At 41.8% G+C, this 16,849-nt stretch overlaps 1 protein-coding gene across 1 annotated transcript in view; it reads left to right on the top strand.

Moving 5' to 3' along the window:
* The first annotated feature begins 13,139 nt into the window (after positions 1-13,139).
* Positions 13,140-16,849, top strand: part of RAB2A (RAB2A, member RAS oncogene family) — a 62,688-nt gene continuing 58,978 nt past the window's right edge. Inside the window, exon 1 of the mRNA XM_032470116.1 lies at positions 13,140-13,413. Coding sequence (XP_032326007.1) covers positions 13,368-13,413 — 46 coding nt within the window. The 5' untranslated portion in view covers positions 13,140-13,367. The remainder of the gene's footprint in view (positions 13,414-16,849) is intronic.

Raw genomic sequence — 16,849 nt, 5'->3', positions numbered from 1 at the left:
CCTCTCTGGGTACACACCCTCCCAGTACCCCCATGTATTCACCAACCCAGGGGCTCATCAAATGTCTCAGTGTTCAAGAATTTTTCTGGAGCTTAATCTGCAGCACGCTCTCCCTTTCCTGGAGCTTGATGAGTGGACCTGAAAGCTCCCACCTACCAATCACTTCGTCTTTCTGGTGACCAGCCCCATCCTGAAGCTACGTAGGGACGCCACCTTAAGTGTCCTCATTGACATAAACTTGTGTGATCAAAAAAGGGGCTCCTTATAAATGACCAAGGACTCTCTTATCACTCAGGAAATTCTAAGGGTTTTAGGAGCGCTGTGCCTAAAAAAAGGGAACAACCTAAATGTATTTTTCTTTTTTAAATTAAATTATTTACTTGGGGGGTAATTAGGTTTATTTATGCATTTATTCTTAGGTACTGGGATTGAGCCCAGGACCTCATACATACTAAGCATGCGCTCTGCCACTTGAGCTATACCCCACCCCCTCCAAATATATTTTTTAACATTTTTTATTGATTTATAATCATTTTACAATGTTATATCAAATTCCAGTGTAGAGCACAATTTTTCAGTTATACATGAACATATATATATTCATTGTCACCTTTTTTTCTCTGTGAGCTACCATAAGATCTTGTGTATATTTCCCTGTGCTATACAGTATAATCTTGTTTATCTATTCTACAATTTGGAAATCCTAGTCTATCCCTTCCCACCCTCCACCCCCTTGGCAACCACCAGTTTGTATTCTGTCTATCAGTCTACTTCTGTTTTGTATTTATGCTTTGTTTGTGGGTTTTTTTTTTTAAGATTCCACATATGAGTGGTCTCATATGATATTTTTCTTTCTCTTTCTGGCTTACTTCACTTAGAATGACATTCTCCAGGAGCATCCATGTTGCTGTAAATGGCGTTAATGTTGTCAGTTTTTATGGCTGAGTAGTATTCCATTGTATAAATATACCACATTTTCTTTCTGATTATATCATGCCTCCTCACGAAGCCAGTGAGCTTCAAGGGTGACCTCTTAGTCTCTGCATTTCTTAGCAGCTGGCACAGTGGGCATTTGGGGCTGGCCAGCTCTTTGCTCTGCAGAACTGTCCCATACATCTTAGAATGCTTTGCATCCCTGACTTCCTTTTGCAATCATTCTAACAACCCAAAATGCCCAACACACACCTCTGTGCCACAGCTCTGCTGAACAGTTGGTCCAAAGGGAGCACAGTGCTTCCTGCCAACGATGGTTCGGGAACTTACTCAGTAACTGGTATGCCAGTCATGAAATGGAATTTCTCCGCCACAGGAAATGGTCCAGGAAGAACCATGGAATTTGGGCCAATGTTATCCAAGCCCTCCCTCCGACTAATGCACGTCTTACCTCTGGCATGTCCCCTTCACAGCCATAGCTATCCCTCTTAGGGGAGTTTTCAATTCATCAAAGTATTTGGTACTTGGTTAAGTTGTTGGTCCAGGGTTACAAATGCCTGCAGAAGCCAAACAAATGCAGCATGCAGGCCAGAGTGAGACAGCTGAGTGTGGTCAGACTGATGTAATGAGAGAGTGAACAAGAGTACGGAAGGCACTGGGAATCACAGACTTTGTTTCTGGGAAAGAGCATTCCAAACGTGAGGTGAAGCCTTCTTGTTCTCTCTGCTGAAAGTCATTCAATATTTCCACACACTTTACTCTTTGTCCAGGATAAGAAAAAGACAGGGGTGTGAATTTTACACATTCCTGTCTCTGGGATAGTGATTTCTCATTGCAATTTGACACTCTGTTTTTAAAAATCAGACTCATAAACTAGGTTAATGTGGGTCCATTCCTGAAAGATGGATTCATTTTTGATGTGCAGAGAAATCAGGTTTGTAAGCCTGATTTACTATGTATGCCATCCTGTGAGTTCCCTTGGGAGACTCAATATAATCCTTCTTCACGAACGTAAAGCCTTTATCACTTCCTTGTGGAGGACAAATACATTTTTCTTATGTGTTATATGCTGATGACTTTTAAATTTGTAGGTGGGGGTCAGAATGCTCATAGACCCACATATCCAGCTTTTAGCACTGTCACTGTCATGACACGAGAAATTCTTTAATCTCTTTAAGCCTCTGTTTCTCTTTCTATAAAAGATTTTTTCCCCTTTGTATATTTGTTTTTATTTCATTTAGCTTTCAGATTATCAGAGTTTGGAAATTTACATTAAAGAGTTTGCATATATTAAAGGACTATGATACACATTTCACCATCTTTTTAAAAAAACTGATTCAGTTTGCACGTTCAAGTTCTACAAAAGAATTCTCACTTCGTCACATTTTCTTCATTTCTGATTATTATTCTTTTCTTTAAACGAAGATTTTAAATTAAAAACCTATCAGATTTGCTGTGAAGATTAGATGATTTGGGTGGTTTGTTACACATTTTCAGTTATATTAAACTATTATGAATTTTAACAATAGTTGTCAGAGACAATTAGATACATAGGTAGAGGATACAAACAGATCATGTACAATAGAGGAACCGCAAATGTCTGTCAGACACTTGAAAAAGCATTCGGCCCCAAGTACCATAGCAGCTAAGCGGTATTTCTACCCCTATCTCAGATCACACCCCCGCCACCCCCGAGCTCCAGACTCCAAATGTCCAATTGCTCATTCCATATCTCTACTTGGATGCCTGTTGGCATCTCAATTCAACGCGTCCAAAACAGAACCTTTGATTCTATCCTCTCTTTCCTACCCATCTGGTCTTCTCCTCCCTCAGTTAATGCACTACCCTGGTCATTAGGCAAAATACCTGGGAATCATGCCGATTTGTTCCCCTTCTCAGTCCTGTACATGCTACATCAGCGATGCCTGGCTGGACCCTGGAGTCGTGGGTGCCACCCGGACCCAGCCGGAAGCCAGAGGGGAGTGACCTGGTCAAGTTCCTCGGGAAGTCAGAGTGGGCACATACTCTCCCTCTTGCTTCACGGAAAATCCTGTCCCTTCTGGAAGCTCACCTCTCAACATTACACCAGCAGAGCAGAAGAGAGAACAGAGCAAGTGTCTGGGAAACAGAGAGAGACTCACAGACATAGGAAACAATTTACGGTTACCAAAAAAGGAAGTAGGAAGTGGGCTAAATTGGGAATTGGGGATTAACAGACACACACTACTATATATAAAATTGATAAACAACAAGGACCTACTGTATAGCGCATAGAACTATATTCAATATCTTGTAATAACCTCTAATGGACAAGAATATATAGATATATAACTGAATCACTTTCCTGTACACCTGAAACATTGTAAATCAACTATACCTCAATAAAAAACAAAAAACAGCAAACGTCTAGGGACCCTGACACCTGCCTGGGTGGTGGTGAGGGGGGTCCAACTTGAAACCTTGAAGCAGCTCCTCATTCGCTGGTCTCCAAGGGCCAGGATGCCGAATGCCTCCTAACCCCACACTCTTCTCTGCTCTCAGTTGGTGTCCTCTGGCCTCGGGGCCAGCATGCTTGCATGTCCCTCTCATATGATTCCAGTCTTCCGCTGGTGGCCAAACTTTCAGGAACCTCTCCTATGAGGCCAAAAATGAAATCTAATCATCCTCGTGCTTCAGTATTTGTGATGAGAAAAATGCTCTCAAGTGCAGGGGTCGGGGCGGGGCCCCCCCTCCTCTGTCCAGAGTCCAAGACAGGCACTGAGCCTACTTAACTACATCTTTTCAAAATTTATTTCTTCCTTGTAATGAACTATGGCTTTTGGTGTGAAGACCTTTGTTACCATTTAGTTCTCTATGATAGAATCATTTTGATTAATTTTTCATTCATCTTTATTGCTTTTATTACATAGTCTGTTAATTTTTTATGAACTCTTTGTTTTTAATAAATAACAATCTCTGGGTTTTTACTAAATAAATTAGGAACCTGTAATTTCTCATGAGTTTTAGTAGAATTATTGCAGTTAAGATGGTTCACTAGACCTGTGCCAACTCAGAGTAAATTTTCATTTATTTATGTTTGAATTTTGCTTCCAAGATTTCGAGGATAACTATTCTGAATAGGAAAGCTTTATAATAGGGTACATGTTCCACCAGCCTACATATATATGTCCAGCACTGGCAGGCAGAAATATAACATGGCCCCCAAGAGCTCCACTCCCTGTTGCACACCCATCTTCTCCCTGTTGTTCAACCAAATACTAATTTAGATGCTGCTATGAAGGGATTTTGCAGATACAATTAATGTCCCAAATCAATTGACTTCAAGACAGGGGGATGGCCCCTGGTGGGCTGTACCTAATCAGGTGAGTCTTTTAAAGTGACAGAGCCCCTCCTGACAAAAAAATTCAAAGCAGGAGGGACTAGAAATGAGGGAGAGTCTCTGTTGTTGGGTTTGAAGATGGAGTCAACCATGTGCCAAGGAATGTGGGCAGCCTCTAGCTGTTGAAAGCAACTCCTGACTAATAGCCAGAAAAGAAATAGGGACCTCAGCCCTGTAACTGCAGGAAGCAGAATCTTGCCACATCACATGATCACATGGGCTTGCAAAAGGACCCAAGCTCTAGATGAGAATGCAGCTAAGCTGACACCTTAATCTTTACTTTGTGAGACCCTGAGAAGAGAACCCATCTAGACCAGGCCCAGACTTCTGCCCTACAGAATTGCAAGCTAATAAATGGGTATAGCTTTTTGCTACTAAGTTTGTGGTGTTTCGTTACTCAGCAATAGAAAACTAATCCAGTAGGACGTGCTCATGTTGAGATATGATCTCCCCACCACAGGATGTGGTATGAGTCAGCGAAGCAGGGATTCCAGAATTCCTGCAAGCCTTTTCTACACTGGACAACTTACAATGATTCAACTAAAAACATGAGAGACTGAATAAATATATTCTAAAAAGTTAAATGTGTCCCCAACATAACTCTTCCTTAAACAGTACCAAAAAAACAGAAAGAATACAACCTGTGGACACTCCAGGACCTCCCAACACAGGGGGAAGTACAGCAGATAAGAAGTCTGAGTGGAGAGAAAGAACAGAATTCAGAAATTTAAGTATAGATATCTCACTTTTGCAAATTTTACAAAAAAAAGGAAATTGACCACTTGAACATATTTGCTTTGGAAGGTGTCACGCAAGTGAGGGACCCTGAGCTTAAGTTTCCTTAGCTTCGTGGTAAATCTCTATATATATTCTTGGCACTGGTATAGTACCTGGCATGTGAACAACAGGTCTCAAACAATTGTTTCTTATACGGGTACATTAAATTAATCATTAAAGTGTTGTTTAGTGACTTCAAAATTTTCTTTTAGTGACTCAGTGAATTCAAAACTTTCTTAAGTGAATTCACGTTAATGGAAGGATGCCTGTGTATACTGAGTTCACTTTCAATTTCCTGTATCCTGGGTCCCTTATAGTCAAACATACTATACAGAGGGTCCCTGACTTAACAATGATTTGACTTACAATTTTTTGACTCTACAAAAGGCATGCACATTCAGTGGACTCCGTACTCCGAATTTTGAATTTTCATCTTTTCCCAGGCTAGTGATGTGCAGTATGAGCCTCTCTCTCGTGATGCTGGGCATCCGTCAGCCATGTGATCATGAAGGTTAACAGTGATACACTTACAGCCATTCTGTACCCAGACAGCAGTCCTGGTTTTCACTTTCAGCACAGTATTCTGTAAGTTACATGCTCTGTTCAACACTCTTATAAAATAGGCTTTGTGTTAGAGGATTCTGCCCAACTGTAGGCTAATGTAAGTGTCCTGAGCATGTTTAAGATATCAAGGCTAAGCTATATTTGGTAGGTGTATTAAATGCATTTTCAGCTTAACAATATTTTCAACTTATGATTGGTTTATCCGGATGTATCCCTAGAGTAAGTCAAGGGAGATCTGTATACTTACTTTCTCATCTCTGCTTATTTCCAGGAAAGAAAGATAAATAGTTCAGTTTTTGTGTTACAATTAGTAATTCAAGAACCTCAGTCTGTTCTTTTATAAATAAGCCATTTGCTGACCTCAGTGTTCAGATGAGACAATCTCACATTTGGCGTTAGGATGTAGTGGGGTTTTTTGAGGGGGTGAAATGAAAGGAGAACCTTCCAGAAATGCATTCAGTTGATTCAAAGAGAGGAAGCAGACTCTAGTTCTAAAGAGGTTTTTGTCTATTAATGATTTTGCTAAAGGAAAAATTAACAAAAAGTAGTGTATATCAATGATGAATAATCTGCTCTTTCTAACAGACGCTTTTGTGTTATAATTTGTATCAAATGTAGTGTGAAGAAAGTTAAAATATCCATTTACTAAGAGTAAAAATTGCTCTCCATTAAGTCTGATAATGAAAACTTCAAGATAAGACCCCAAAATGACATAAGCCTGCAGTTCTTCTGATAAAGATAACAGTACCAGAAAACACTGCATTTAGGGAATAAGATGATAGAGAAACTCTACTTACTAGTACTTTAAACTTTTTCACCTAAAGGCAGTGTTTCCCTTACATCCATTTAATGGAGATTTTTTTTTAACCTGAAACATAACATGCATAATCAACTACTTTAACATTTGGACATATGAGTGCAAGTAGGAAATATTAGCAGATAGGAAAACACTGAATTCTCATAAAATTATTCAAATAAGTTAATGAAAAAGTGGAAATAAATTGTTTACTCTGTGGAATCACATGAATCCTTAAGGACTTGAGATGAAAGCAAACAGCAACTCTTTTTTTAAAAAATCCCTTTTAGACTATGTTGTTATTGCATTTGAGCCTCAAAAGTTGCTTTGAAACATAGTTTTTAAAAACTGAAAAATATGTTTTCTCTCTCTTTTCCAACTGTAAACTAATTTTTTCAGGCCTTTTACTGAAAATATTTTTAGAAGCACACAAAACCAAAACCACAGTAAATTTCTTTTTACTTTCTTTTAATTTCTTTACTATAAACAGACTCATGTATTTATACTAAAATTTTATTGTAGGTAGACAGGTTAAATGAACCTGATTTGACCTAAAATGAATCTGATTTCAGATGGTTAGACATTTATTAGATCTCTGTTTTTAGTTCTTGATCTCTTCAGGTTGTGGTAGCCAGCTTCTAAGATGGCTCCCAGTGGTTTTTGCCTCTGGTATTAATGCCCTTGTGTAGTCCGTTCCTAGATTTTATCACAGTGGGTCCATGGGACCAGAAGAATACAGCAGAAGTGATGGAATGTGACTTCCAAAGTTAGGTCATAAGAGACATTGAGGTTTTGACCTTATGCTCACTCTCTCATCTCTCTCACTCTGGGAGAAATCAGCTTCCATGTCACGAAGGTACAAACAGTCCTCTGGGAGGTCCACGTGGTATAGAACTAAAGCCTCAGCCATGCAAACGAGCTACCTTGGGAGTAAATCGTGCAGCCCCAGTCAAGCCTTCAGATGACTGCAGACTGCAGCCCTGGCTGGAAGAGTAATTGCAACCCCATGAGACCTCCATGCCAGAGCCACCCAGCTAAGCTGCTCCTAGGTTTCTGATACACAAAAATTGTGTGATAATGTTTATTGCTGTTGTAAGGTTACACTGTGCCTCTTCGTAACCTGTTTAATTGAAGAAATTGTTAAGAATTGATCCTCAGATTCCTTAAACTGAGGAGGTTAAAAGAGTAGTGTAGTGATGATTCTTGGACAAATCTAAATTAGCCTTGCAGATTTTTAAATGTGAGTCTTTAGATGTAATTTCAATTTCTGAAGAATGAGTTTATTCTTTTAATGAATTTTTTTTTAAATAAAAAAGTTTAGAAAACAGACTGTTATTTTCTCCATATTAGAAAGGAAAATGTGATTCTTTGGCGGTCATTTTCCTCTCTCTCACTCCATATGGTGAAAATTCTGAGAATCAGAAGCAGAGATAAAGACTGTATAGGAAGGAAGGGAGACAGAAGAAGGTTGAAATGTGATCTCACAATTTGGGGCACCCATTTCACACAAAGGATGTTGGTGACAGAAGGTTTTCTCTTTCCACACCTCCCACTGGGACAGAGCTAGCTTATCATTTTCTCAAAAATGGGGAGTAAATGGATTTCCCTTTATCAAAATTTAAAGACCTTTAAGGGTAAAGAGTAAAAGAAATTGAAGCACTTATGGAAGTAGTAAATGGTTCTCTCTTCGGCACAATGTGAGGCAGATTCCTCATGAACCCCCTTCTCATTCTGATCCCCGTTTTTCCAAAATAAGGACACCTACCTGTTAACACAAGTCATAGAATCATTAAAGATAAATGGAGAGTCGGCTTTGAAATAATTGCATGACAAAAACCCAACAATGCAGATGGTAAAATATCACTGATGTTCTATGCTTCTGTAGGGGTTGGGCCTTTAACACACTTAGATACATCTGCAGAGAATCATCCCCCTGGAAGATGGTACACATGCTTCCTCCTAGTCATGTACTTTTCACAGTGTTCTCACATCCACCTCCCAGAAGTTCTGTTACGTAAGCAACTGGAGTTATTATCTCTACTGAATATATGACCAAAATTCTGAAGAGGATGCTCTCCAGGTCAGCTGCTTAGTGGCAAGAGAGACTATAATTTAGGCCTCCTGGAATCCAACATCAGGCCTTTCTCCACATCCCTTTCTTGGTGGTAAGCACTAAATAACTGTTAAGGACTTAGAAAAGCAGGTAATTTAAGAACACTCTTTTGGTTTTTAACTCACTCTCAAGTTTTATTTTTTTTAATTATTAATTCAAAATGTTTTACATAGTTATAGTTTTTAATCCATGATTTTATAAAATGACCTCATTATTATTCCAATATTCACTTTTCTCTCATTCACGCACTGGTGGAGCTCTTTTCTATTATTAATGGTAAGTCCATTGGTAACAAGATTGGCCTACATAGAAACAAAAGTTTCTTCACTCCCCTCCACACACAGGGACTCAAGATGTGAATCTGCAATCATTCCATCGTGACTCTTCAAGTAAACTTTCGAAGGATGAACAAAACTAAATGGAAAAGAGAAAACAGTCATTTCTGGCTTTGACAAATGGTCAGAAATAGGTTGCAAATAGAAAAGTAAAAGAGAGAATACTGGTGTTACCCAGCAAGAATATAAAGGGCAGGGCAGGTGGACAAGGCGGACAAAGTAGAGTGGAGAGGGCTGTTGAAGGCTCTGGAATGACTAGGTTAAAGCAATAACTATGAAGGATGATGCACTTTGAGGCTCAGCTTGAACGGTTCTCGTTCAGTAAAACCTACCTTCATTTTCCAAAACAAAATTCCGTCCTCTAAAATAACACTGTACCTCTCCTGCAGCCTTTATTGGGCCAAAAGTACTCATGACTTAGCACAGAGAGACTCTAATCCCCTTGAAGGCAGGGTCTTTGTTGGGCTCATTTAATTCCTACAGCTCTCAGCGACAGGTTGGAGGCGGAGGACAGGGAGAGGATGAAAGGGGAAAGGACTTCAGCGTTTACTTCGTGTCTCCTGTGAGCTTGACACTTTGCTGGACACTTTACTTGCGTCATCTCATGAGAAATCTGAGGCTTAGAGAGTTTAGTAACTTATCCAGGATCTCTCAACCAAGAGCGGGTAAATTCAAGATTTGAACCTAGTTCCTTCTTCCTCCAAAACTGGTACTGAGCTTATTAGTATTTTGCAGGAGAATTAATTCTGTCATAGTATTTAGAAATGGCTGCAAGAAAGCATTTTGCAGTGGTTCTTAATTACGTCTGGGTCATGGACTCATGCGAGAATCAAATGAGACTCATGCAAATACACACATCACTGTGCATATCATTTCTAGAAGATCACAGAGCCCCCAGAGTGCATTTGAGTATTGGATAAGGAAACCATGGAAACCAAAGCACGAAGCCATGGATTACAGGATTCCCATCCCATTCCACCCTACCACTCTACCCACAGTCTGAGAGTGAGCAAAACCAGAGGAAATTTAAACAAATAAAAAGTTTGGTTGGGACAAGTAGATTTAAAATTCCAATATAAGACTGTACTTTAAAATGTCGTGGAGAACTTGAATAAGGAGACTCTGGAGAATGTAGTCTTACAATCTTTAAATTTCACAGTTATGACCTTCAGACCATATGTGATGTAAGACTGAGAGATGAGGTTATCGGACTTCATCCTCAAGGGAGTGAAATAGCTGAAAATCAAACTGAATGGAAAATCCCAGGAAGTGTCCTATGACTTAAGGGAAGCGAGGGGATTTTGGGGGCTACATAAAAATGTTTAAAATGAGGTTTGTGTAGTTTTTATTTATACCCTGGATTGTTTCAAAGAGAATTTAAGACAGCTTATATGGGCTTAGAGAAAATATAACAAAATATCATGAACTACACGTAGGAAAAAATAAACGTAGGGACATAAAAGAGAGACAGGAATGGAGCTGATTTTAAAACATGGATTTGTATAGTGATTAGGGCTTTATTCCCTCAAGTTAATTTTTTTTTAAATTATGCAACACTAAGAGTTTCATGTATTAAATATATATTTTTCATAATTTACAAAATATCTTCACATACAGTATCTCATTTGATCCTAAATTGACTTTGTGAGGCAGTTTTTCTCTGTATTTTCGAGACAAGGAAACTGAGGCTCACAAAGGGACTTGAAAATCCAGATCTTATTCCTTCCAAAGCTACTGATTGTTACAATTCCTGTGCACAATAATACTGCCTCTCAGTCCTGTGCAAGAACAATACACACTTGACTCCTGTGGCCTTGACATTGTTGTGAGATTTTTTTTTTATCTTGCAAAAATGCCTTCTAATTTTATCACCTTCCCCTGGTGCATTTTTTTTCAAAACAACTGTTTATTGAAGTACCACTGATTTACAATATTGTGTAATTTCAGGTGTACAGCAAAAGTGACTCAGTTACACACACATATATAAATCTTTTCTTTTTCAGATTCTTTTCCACTACAGGTTAGTATAAGAAATTGAATATAGTTCCCCGTGCTACATACTGGTTCTGGTTGTTTATCTATTTTATATATCTATATAGTAGTTTGTATCTGCAAATCCCAAACTCCTGATTTATCCTTCCCCATTCCTTTCCCCTTTGGTAACCATAAGTTTGTTTTCTGTATCTGTGAGTCTGTTTCTATTTTGGAAATAAGTTCATTTGTATTATTTTGTTAGATTCCACATGTAAGTGATATCATGTGATATTTGTATTTCTCTGTCTTACTTCACCTAGTATGATTATCTCTAGGTGCATCCACCTATGATTTTTTACATACACAATTCTGACCTTTCTCTTCAGTTTCCCTCGTGTCCGTTGGGTAAAGTTCTATATGCACACTGACACGGCTACAAATCCCCGTGTGACCTGGCACCAGTTACTTTTCCCTCTGCTCACCTCTAACAGTATAGGATTGCTCCTGATTGTAAGGATGCTAGGCTTTCGTGTGACATCCTCGTAGACTTGTCCTGTTCAGGCTATGGGTAAAGAACTTCCTCTGAGAATAGTAAGGAATTGAGTTTCTTCTGGAAGGAGGGTATTTCCTAAATGTTGATCACCAGGAAAGACTCGAGTGAAGGCACTCAGATGGAAGGGACAAAATGGCCTTTGGAATAGTGGTGGCCTTGAGCAGGGACCTCTTCTCCCCCAAACTAAAGACGAGTGAACCAGATTATGCAATTCTAGGTAATGTTTCATGTCAAATTTTTGTGTGCTGTCTCTGAAAATCCCCTCCAAACACTCTTTAAGAAACCTGTTTAAGGTGACAATTGGAAAGGCCATTCAAATCAGGCAGGAACCAGCCACTGCCAGCCTAGCACGAATGTGTCAGTAGAAGGAAGGATTCCAAAAGGGAGAGGAAAATATTAGGCAACAGGAGCCAGGGCCACTAAATCCCAGTCACTTCTGCCCTAGCAATAACACCCCTTCCACCACCAACACAAGAGGCTACGAGTTAGCAAACAAGCTTCCTTATGCATCTTTAAATTCCCTGAACAGATCCAGGACCTTTGCTCATTGTTTCTCATGCCTAAACTTCAGTTCCCTTTCCCCAACTTTCGTTCTTTTGACAAATTCTTGCTCATCATTCATATTTCTGGTTCAGACATCATCTTCTCCAGGTAACCTACCCTAACACTTTAACTGTGCTCCTTTAGAATAGGATATACCTTTAGTTCCAATGCCTAGAAGTGCAGAAAATATGCTATGTACTTAGTGTTAGTTGAATGAGCAAAAAGGTTATTTTCCCCCTTTTTTCAATAGAAAATTCATGAAGACTGCAAAAATGTCAAACTGCACTGAAAAAATTCAGTGAAAGGTGGATCCTTTCTCCAATCCCACCCACTCCTTCCTTTGATGCCAGTTGTTTCCTTTCAGACTAAGTACATGTGGGTATTTAAGCGGATTCCTATCATTTTTCCACACAATGGTAAAAAAAAATTCATTTAACAATAAAATGTAGCTTATAAATATACAAACACAATTATATATCATACATCACTTTTACATATTATAGATAATTGCATAGATAATACATATAACATAGATATATGTTTACACACTGAGTGCTGTCCCTTGTTTTTGCTTAACATAAGTCACGCTTTTTTAAAAAATTCAGACTACACAGCATTCCATCGCAGGGACCACCACGGTTTACGCACATTCCCTAATTTATGGCTGCTAATTTACAAATCCTTCCAATTTCACTGTCAAAGCCCCCCATCCAGCACAGAAATACCTCCGCCCTCCAACCCAGCCCCGAGTGGCTCCCTCACTTTCAAACAGCTTCTCACGAGCCCAGGGCGGGGCCCTGCGCCGAACGCGGCCTCCGCCTTCCCACCACATGCCCCGCGTCCCACCGCAGGGCGGAAGGACGCGGTCCCGCGCGCGTCGCAGCGACGGGACCCCAAGCCCCCGCCCCTCCCGCAGCGTCTCCGGGCCGCCGGGGTCGCCCGCTTAAACGTGCCGGAACGACCGGCGGCCGAGGGGGCGCACGGGCGGACTGGGAGCAGCCGGCGCGGCCTTGGGCGGGGCTCCGGCCGGCGGGGCGGGGCTCTGGCGGGGCGGGGCTCCGGCCGGCGGGCCGCGGCCGGCGTGCGGGGCTCCTCCCCTTGCCCCCGGCGGCGCCGGCGGCCGCAGCACTTCCGGGTCGGCGCGGAGGCGGGGCGGAGGCGCGGCGGCGGCTGTTATTGTTCGAGTGAGCTCGGCTGGGCGCTATCTTCCTCGGCTCGGTTGGTGTCGGTTTGTCCCACTTCCTCTGGGCGCCTCACTCCCAGCTGCTGACGGCCACGGCGGCGGCGGCGGGCGGGGCCTGGCGTTTGGAGGCCGAGCGGCGCCGGGGTGAGGGGCGCGGAGGAGGAGGAGCAGCCGCAGGAGGAGGAGCCGTGTGCCCTGGCACCGAGCGGCCGCGGCCATGGCGTACGCCTATCTGTTCAAGTACATCATCATCGGCGACACAGGTGAGGCCCGGGGCGCGGCCTGGCGGGTGTCGGCGGCCTCCGGGCCGGGGTTGAGGAGCGAACAGCGTCGGGCCGGGGCGCGGGGGCCGACTCCCCCCCGGCGCCTCCCTGCCTGCCGCGCCGCTCCATTTCCGCAGTGCTGGAGCTGGTGACGTGGGCACTGCGAGCGGCCGCGGCCTGGCCGGGCCCGGGCCCCGGCCCCCGCCCGGGCCGGCCCTGCAGCTGGGGGCCGCGGCAGCCGTTTCGACTCGCGATCTGGGGAGTGTATGGCTGGAGGGGCGGCCCAGCGCAGGGCTGTCAGGGCCTGACTCTGATGTTTGCACTCCCGAGCCAGGGTCCCCTACCTTGGGCCTCTTCCCCGCCCCGAGAGAGAAAGGGGGGGCAGAGGAGAGCAGAAGGTGATGGGAGGAGAGTCTTGGGATTCCTGACCCGACCCACTTTCTCCGACCAACACTCATCTGCCAAGGCCTGGGCAAAGCCTCCCCTGGTGTGGGCCAGCCAGCTGAGGAGAGACGGAAACCTTAAAAAAAAAATTTATATATAGAGAGAGACACACACACACGCACATATATATATATATATATATTTGTCACTCTCAATTCTCAAGTCAGAATAAGTCACATCTCTTTGATGCCTGGGGAATCCCTTTCGAGGTCATTAAAGCATGAAAGAGTTCTGTAGACTTGTGCCACGTGTGAACTGCGGTTATTTTATGGTAACGCAAGGCTGTTCAGTGCCCTGGGTGTGTACTGGCTAGTGTGTGTGTGCGCGCGCGTGCTGGCGTGTGGTTGTCGGGGACACTGATTTTTTTTTTTTTTAATTTATCAAATCTACGGTCACAACCGTCAGTTTTCAGGTGACCTGGTGTCCCTTTGAAGCAGAAATTGTTATTCTCGTTTAAAATAGCATCTCACTGTATTTCATAGATAAAGTAATCAAACTCATTGAAAATATTTTTTAATACCTGTGACTTTGGCATTATTTTGAATCTAATAATAAAGCTAAGAGTTGTTCAGGTGTTATAACTATTAATATACTAGAGTCTGATTTCAGTGATGACTCTTGCACAACTTTGGACCCTTTGCACAACTTTGGTAATGTAAGCAGCAGCTTGTGGTTGCAGTAGTGATACGGCAGATTCAATAAGTAACACAAGAAGCATGTTGATTGCTGCGGAAAAGGAAAACTTTCTGCTATAAATACAATTTTTCAGCACAGTTTTTTGGTGTGTGGTGGGAAACAGGATGGTTTTCTACGTTAAGCCTTGGGTAAAGCAGTGTTTCGCAAATATTTGGTAGCAGATTTATACACTTAAAAAATGCTGTGGCATATTTGAAGAAGAAAGTAGGGTTCTAAAGCCTACTGGCAAATTTTGATTTAGGCTGTAGAACAGAGGTTGGGAGAGGGCACTCATGTTAACTAATAAGAGTGGGTTTGAGAAGCAGAGAGAAGAGTGATTGTGGACATTTAGCAGTGGTGATGATTCGCATTAACCTTTGCAGGTTGCCTTCAGTTTGCTTACTGAGCTTCTACTGTGGTGAAGTCTTGTGCTGGGAGTATTGGGGCTACAAATGTGAACAAGTTGGTGCTCTGTTCTTTTGGAATTTGCCCTCATGCGAAACCAATCCCCAGGCAGTTCAAAGGGGAGACACTGCTTTCTTGCCGTTGCTACTGTTACCACCTAGTCAGGGCACTGAGCACTTGACGCTGAACTGTCTACGGCATTGCTTTCTCCCCACTCCGGTTCAGCTTGGTATAGTTTACTGTCAGATTAATCTTCCTCAGACATGACGCTGAACTGTCTACGGCATTGCTTTCTCCCCACTCCGGTTCAGCTTGGTATAGTTTACTGTCAGATTAATCTTCCTCACACATGACTGTTAGGAGGCTCGTCCTCTGTTCACATTTAGTTTGACCTTCAAGGAACTCCATATTTTAGCCCCTGTTTAACTTTTGTAGCCTTCTTTCCCACTACTCCCCAGTGCCAGTCCCCATCTTCCTTCTGCCAGTAACACCCAGTAGCTGATTCATGTGCCTTTTCCTGGTCCCTGCTGCTCCCTCTGCTTGGAGTACCTTCTTTGTCAAAATTCTGTCTGTCCTTCAGAGTCTAACTTGGGTCTTCCAGAATGCTTTCAGAGTCAACATTTGTGAAGTTCTTTTGATGTGTCTGGCTTTCCTGGTGATCTGGCTGGAAGGGACTCCCCCCTCCTTATCTCATTGTGTCCCACTTTGTATCATTCTTACGAAAGTAATTCCTGTTTTGCAGATACTGGTGTAGGCATTGATATTTAATCATACATTCTTGAGGGCAGAAAAGGTGTTTTATATGGCTTTGTATTCCAGGAAGAGCCTAATAGAAGGTAGGCCCTTTACATTTAATTAACTTAATAAAAGAATAGCCCAACAGGCTATAATGTTCCTGGTAATATACATTAATAACTTGACAGAAGAATTTTTAGCTGAATTCTACCACTTTCTTACTATTAATATTAACTTTGGCCAAAATGCTTTACCATGCTTTCTTAATTCTAAGTGTACGCATAGTTGTAAGGTACACTTAATGTGGTCCTCCCTCTGCCCCCCAACTCAAATGATATTAAATCAATAGTGAGAGAGCCATCCTGATTTTTTTTAAAGCCACAGTGTGAAAAATATGCATTTAAAAATGAAATCACTGCTTTTCCTGATTCTCACTTTTCCCTAGCCTATGAAACAATTATTATTAGTGTTCCTTTCTCTCAGTAGTGAGATAAAATGAGGACAAATGAGAAAGCACCACACACATTTTCCTTTTCAGAAGTCCCTGTTTCATAGAAGAGATTTTTTAAAACATTTTACATGATCATGATGATACTGTTGAAATATTTGTTTTCTTAGTGTATGGCCAAATGCGGTTAAAATATAGTTTTAATTTTATCCTTAATAGTGCCTTGTTCCTGAAAAACCAGGAAAATGTGTCATTTAAATCTAGGTATAAAATGGGAATTGGTTTTTAACAAGCCTGGCCTAATATAAGCAAATAATTATCAGGTACAGAAGGAGAGAAAAACTGTAATAAACCTATAAATATTGGTCCTAAAATTCTGACATCTGCCTACCATTTTAATCTCATCACTAATCCTCCTGTCCCTTTCCTGTGCCTCATCTAGGCCCACAGAAGCACAAACCCTGTTGTGTTCTGTCTGAAATATCCATTCTTACTGTGTTCCACCCTCCTCGCCTCCAACCCCCAGGCAAAATGAAAAGAAAAATTAGGTCAAAACTTTTTTACCTGACCAAGTCCTGTTCGTTATTCTTTTAAGATGGTAACAGATGCCACCACTGCTCCCTGTTGCCTTGTACACGTCCCCTTCACTCTTCCTTCCCTCCCTGCCCACCCCCACCGTTTTGCTGTGTTTGCTTTTTTTTGTTTTTGCTTAAAATCTTTTGAGGACAA

Source organism: Camelus ferus, chromosome 29 (genome assembly GCF_009834535.1).
Source record: "Camelus ferus isolate YT-003-E chromosome 29, BCGSAC_Cfer_1.0, whole genome shotgun sequence".
Classification (NCBI taxonomy): domain Eukaryota; kingdom Metazoa; phylum Chordata; class Mammalia; order Artiodactyla; family Camelidae; genus Camelus; species Camelus ferus.
This window is presented reverse-complemented; position numbering and strand designations above follow the sequence as displayed.